This window comes from Anarhichas minor, unplaced genomic scaffold (genome assembly GCF_050575085.1).
Source record: "Anarhichas minor isolate MPS153535 unplaced genomic scaffold, ASM5057508v1 ptg000058l, whole genome shotgun sequence".
NCBI classification, from domain to species: Eukaryota; Metazoa; Chordata; class Actinopteri; order Perciformes; family Anarhichadidae; genus Anarhichas; species Anarhichas minor.
The window spans coordinates 35,001-40,994 of NW_027466504.1; the positions used below are offsets into that span (position 1 = coordinate 35,001).

The 5,994-nt window shown below is 43.1% G+C and overlaps 1 protein-coding gene across 8 annotated transcripts in view; it reads right to left on the bottom strand.

The window, feature by feature from the left end:
- Positions 1–5,994, bottom strand: part of galm (galactose mutarotase) — a 17,123-nt gene extending 11,129 nt beyond the window's left edge. For 3 of the 8 annotated variants that reach the window (XR_012947496.1, XR_012947498.1, XR_012947497.1), the window contains exons 1-4: positions 4,748–5,686; positions 3,676–3,830; positions 1,515–1,628; positions 465–557 (exon numbers count right to left, since the gene is read on the bottom strand). Coding sequence is in view for 5 of the 8 variants with exons in the window: in XM_076076493.1 (XP_075932608.1) it covers positions 465–557; positions 1,515–1,628; positions 3,676–3,830; positions 4,748–4,934 (549 nt within the window). In the remaining 3 variants the exon portion in view is untranslated. The other 5 variants (XM_076076493.1, XM_076076494.1, XM_076076495.1 and 2 more) reach the window with 5 other exon arrangements.

Below are 5,994 nucleotides of genomic sequence, written 5' to 3' on the forward strand. Positions count from 1 at the left end.
CTTTTAAGAACTACACTTTCACTGAGGTAACACATGCTCCACACAGAGGCTACATCATCTAACATCATCTAACACACCATCCAGTACATTTATATAAGCACAAGAACAATAGATCAGCTCATATTCCAGAGTCATGCCTTACTGTTCCACAGATGCGTTGTTACTTTGCTACCAGTACTTGTATGTGTGCTGTGTGGTGATAAGATATGAAAGTAAACCTTTTTACTGTTCTGAATTATGTTTTTATATCTTTGCTATTTTTTTATTTGTCTTTCTTTCAAAAAAGATCTCAATGAGAAATACATCTTAACTAAGTACGAACCTCATCCTTCCCCTTGTGTTCCACCTCACGCTCATCTTAGACCTCCTTCACTCTACATTAAAGATGATTGAATTCATTAACGGTGTATTCTTACTTCTCTGTCAGTGATTGGATGATCATGTAGATGATCATGTGCTCTTACCTGTCCCGTCAGGTTGAAGTAGGCGTGGTTGGTGAGGTTGATCGGGGTGGTTTTGGTAGACCGGGCTTGGTATTCAGCAGTTAGTGTTTCCCCCTGAACACACAATTTAATTTGACTGAACTGGCCTCTGCAAACTTGATTGACATGCAAAATCCACTTAATGTCGTGGCTGAAAAACTAGCTTTTTAAAGCTACTACGAGGAACATTCATTCTGTGCTGCTGTTGGCGAAGTGTTTCCAAGCACCAGAGTCCCTTCAGAAAAGCTCTGGATTTACTGCAGCAGGGTCTGACAGTGTGCTACACTCAGTCCTGGTTCTGGTTCTCCTGTGCTTCCCTTCCCTCCAGCGGGCTCAGCCATCCAGCCTGGGCCCCCAGCAGCGTGGTGTGGGTGTTAGCTCCCAGTGGGGACGGGCAGAGCAGTGAGGAGAAGCTCTGCTCCGAGGAGGAGGAGATGCTGCTGGGCGCGGAGCTCTCCTCCCACAAGGCTTTCTGCCAGAAATCTCCTTCGGTTTAGGCAACAAACCTACTTGGTTAGATTCAGGAAACTCGTGGTCTGGGTTCAAATAAACCCTTTCTGGCATAAAGCACTGAAGGCCGATCTGGGTCTGTCCATGGCGGGCTGGTTGCTGCCGGAGGCCCTGCTGGATTTCGAGCTGAAGAAGTTTCTGTAAATCTTTCTTCTGACGTCGCAGTCAAACTGGACCCGATGACAGCATTAAGAACGACCATAAAGAAAGAGACAATCTTCTCTCTGATGGTAGGTTTACTGCTGAGACACCAGTTGCCGATTAAACTGAGACTATTTCATAAGCAGTTAAAGTATGAATGAATATGGCATTTTACAACGTACAACACAGACTTCCTTGAGGGGAATAAGAGGTCCTGCTCTGTAATAACTCACCATTGTTTTTCATTTTCAGGTTGTTTACTTTTATCAGAACTTGTTGGGTTTCCAGCATTCATGAGCCAAAACTCTTCAGTGAGAAGATCCGAGCCAAAAGCAAACCTCGGTGGATGAATAGAAGTGTACCTGAACCAGGTGTTCTTACCTGTAGGGTGTAGGAGACAGAGACCTGGACCTCTCCAGGATAACCCTGGTCTCCATCTGGACTGGTGAGACTCAGCTGTACACCCCCCTCCACTGCTGTAGCAAGCCAGATAGCCTGAAGAGACAAACTCATACATGCAGCATCATACAGCAACTACATGAATAGGATTATAAAGTGGAAGTTGTCATTGTTACAAGAGATCAATAACAGCTTATGTCAAATAAAATACTCCGGAAGCACAGAGGTCACAGTGGATATACAAATACTTTATTTTTGTATAAATATGAGGTCTGACTTTAAATCTGCAGGTGGACATCTTCAACACTTTCTGTGTATTTAGTGCAAAATTCAGTCTTTCTGTTTCTCAGGACAGTGTTTCCTTGCTGAACGTCATTAAAGTGACGGTAATAAAAAGAACAGAAAATACCCACTTTAAGACTGACAGTGATCAGCTTCAGCTGAACTTTAGAATCCATTTACACACAGAGGGAGAGGACTGTAGATACGTTGGACTAGTATTAAAGCTGGAGTGAGGCACTTTTACATAGAAATGAACGTCCGATTCATTCAAGCCCTTCACATAATGCAGATTAAGCCTATCGCCCTCTGTAGTGTCCGCAGCATACTGGATTTAAGGTGCCTGGTGTCCGCAGAGACTTTCCCCGCGCTGTCGCACCCATGATGCGTTTTACATTAATCGTCCCGGCCTCCACCAGCTACACAGGGCTTAATAACCACACGGTCTCCCCCGCCGTCGCCAGCCTCAGAGCTATTAATAGCTCGCTGAATTAGTCTGTCAGAGTGCTACAAAGGTCAGGACAACCTTTTAGATGAGGCCTTGTAGATATGATGTGAGTGAAGATGGACTGGCAATGTCTCAACTCCAACTGGCGGACTGCTGAGGAGAAATAGCTGAAAGTTTACGAGCATACTGAGCTCGTCTCCAAATCATGCGCATAGGATTGTGGGTGTTTTAGGAGCACAGAGGATACACACATGCAGCGTTGAACATCCTCTGAACGAAGGATTCGGTCCTTAGTAGAATCCAAAGGATCCTGGACAGTGGAACAGTCCTTCAGAGCATCCTTCAAACTCAGGATCTGTCCTTAATGAGCCAGTTAGCCTTCAGGGTAAATGAGCAGACTGCTGCTTTTAAAGCTAACCATCACTCATCGCCTGATTGATGTAGTTTAACCTGTGTGTTGTTAACAGACATCATATGTCATTATCACGTTCATGAAATGTACGTACAATCGCTCTGCTCCTCACCCACGGCCTCGTCATGGAAGTGCAGCTAAATGAAGGTAAATTATAACGTTATCATGATGTGTTCACATGTAGTTTTGGTGATAAACTTGAATAAATCCAGTAGTTTGAAGGAGATGTTTTCACATTAACATAAATATATATTAGAGATGAATTATGAGCCGTTTACACTAATAATACATAATTAAAACTACTAATGACAAGATTTGTTTTAATCAATATAAATACAATCTTTTATTTCCTTATCATTTGAATAGTGTGTTTATATGAAGAAAAAACCCACTATCAATTATTTTAATAAAGTAAAATGATAACATTTATAATTTTTGATGGTTTACAGACTTCAGAGCGGTTGAAATGATTTTTAGGACGGTGGTAAAAAAGAGACTGGATCCGTGTCGACCAGCTGCTATAATCAAACAACACAGGGATCTGTATCTGGTAATACGGATCATCAATGATCAATGATTACTATCAGCGGCAAACAAACACGATCAGGGATCTAAAAGTTATATTTGCTCCCGTTTGTCTTTTATTACGATCAGTGATCCGATCCGCGACTCCGATGATCCGTTTTATGATTGGTTGCACCACTATGGATAACATATTATACTCAACAGAACTACCTCTCTAAACTTACTGTATCTTCTCATGTTTTCTTACTGGTCAGAAAGCTACAGAGGGAAAGCTACAAGCACACACGGGTAAATCGTTCAGGGCAGACTTCCATGTCTCAGCCAAACCTAATGGAATAATGGGTCAAGTTTAGACACTTTCAGTCTCTTCAAACTCTCACGTTCCTGCAACTGGGAGGTAAAACCACTGGTATTCATCCACTCAGGTTCCACAGAAATCTTTCTACAAACTCATCCAGACACTGTGCACTTAGTCTTACCTTATTGAAGCCCCGCAGCCCTCCATGCAGTGCATTTGGTCCATTATTGACATCTAGTCGGTACTCCTTCCCCTCCACCACAAAGCGTCCCAGTGCGATCCTGTTGGCCACGCGGCCCACCACAGCTCCCAGGTAGCGCTTATCTGACACGTAACCTGAAAACACAACACACCGTATTCTTCTTCACCCTCACCAAAGCAATGCGTGGTGCTCTTTCTCCTCACTTACTCCCACTATTGTTCTATCAAATGCAACTTGATGAAGTATTATTGTCAGCACACTGTTTTTACTGACATTTAAAGCTACCAAACAAACATGGTCGCTTCTGCATGGCATGATGCAACACGTTTTTAGGTAGGGAATGAATGCCATCTAAAGAAAAATAAAGATATCCATGAGATCACATTATTTTAGGAAAGTAAGTTAATTTGCTTATTGTGTAAAAGAAAAGCAGACAGAGCACATGAGGACATGTGTGTCTCCTTCAAAATGACTGACAGAGCGTCCCTACCCCACGTATAGTGTCTCATACTTGAATTCAGGACCCATGGCAAACATTTCATCCGTGTTATCCGTTTCATTTGATGTATTAAATGTGCAGCTGGGGCTGGAAGGAGAACACTATGAAGCCATGAAGGTTGGGCTCGTAGTACAGGCAAGAACTTCAACCTACTTTCACCCCTGGTTTCAACAAAGCAAGAGGCTTACTGCATTTCTGTGATTTGAATGTGATCATCACAGCAGAATAAACGTAAATATGAGAAAGAACCTAGGGATGAACAAAACTGGTAGCTAGCGACCTCCTTCTCCTAATATAGAATAAATATGTCATCTTACGAACACCATGAATGTCGACGCAAATAAAGCCGCATAGGAGGATCCTCTTAATACTGGGGCGAGTTCATCTGTCCTGTGATCAGAGAATGGTCCCTCTAATGTTTAAATGTGTGGGCAGCCCAGCAAACCTTCAACACACAGCATTTACAAGTAGTATGTAATTGGGAAATCTTATTCCCTTTGATTCTTTTAATGCAGTCTATTGGGAGGAAAATAAATATTCTCCTTACTATACCTTCCAGGTCATCATAGCCCAGGACGACGTCTTCCATCCGTCCATCCCTCCCTCTGCTGCACACGGACCTGATGATGGCACCCAGGGTGAGGACCTCCACGCGCACCAGAGAGGACTGGAGGACCCACAGGTCCACACGGCCCAGCCCGACCACCTGTCCCCACTGCTGATGGCTCACCTGAGTCATGCTGGATCTCACAACCACAAGCACACCGTCACCTTCACATCACTCTGAAAATGTTCTTTTCCCTCAAATCTCATCCTGCAGCTAAAGTTACACTGCATTGGTCGTGCACCTCTGGATTTTTATAACTTGGCACACGTGATCACATGACTGTCACAAATAGTTCACTGATAAAAACACTATTTACGTTTCCAGGATTATACAAAGACCAGTTTGCTTGTAGATGCTTTAGAAACAGGTCTTCAAAATCTACATTTGAGATAATATTTTGCAGCCAACAGGATGTTCAACCTTTGCTTCTTTATAATGAATTTAATAATTAACTTTCTTCTTCACAGGTCTTGTATAAAGACAGTAAAGTAGTCCATGAATATGAAATATGAGTTTACAGAGAGTCACAATCCCTCTTCTCTACAGTGGAGGTTAGTTTATATGGGTTAGGGTTACACCTACAGTCTATGGTCATATCTCTGAGTTACACTCGTTGTCTTTTAATTCTTCACAGATCATTTTGTTTGTGCGCCCTCTGGTGTTCAGGAGAATAATGCAGCGCACAGTGCGGAGAGTAAACGCCTCAGTTCATATTATATATATAACTTCTAATCAGGGTCATTTCATGCTAGCGTTTAGTTTAGTGACCCTGTGGAGGCTGTGACGTTAACACATACTATAACAATATACTACTACTACTACTACTACTACTACTACACCACCACCACTACTACTACTACTACTACTACTACCACCACCAGACACGTCCTCTTAGAGCCGGACCACAAACAGTTAAACACTCACACCAGACTTTGGTGTGTCGGCTGCTGGCTGACCGTTGTTCACTACAGAGTGTGTGAACTTTGTGTCACGTCTTTTTGTTGTAATCTACACATTTGACAAACGGTTATCTGTTCACGTTCCACCTGTCGCTCACCTCGGGACAGTTTAGACGATCGAGTCACGTGAGCATGGATGTGCAACAGGATGGACACGTCTTGGCGGATGGGATACCCACGATGAAAGGTGCATACCGCCACCTACAGTACCGGGTGTGTAGATTCACGAAGAC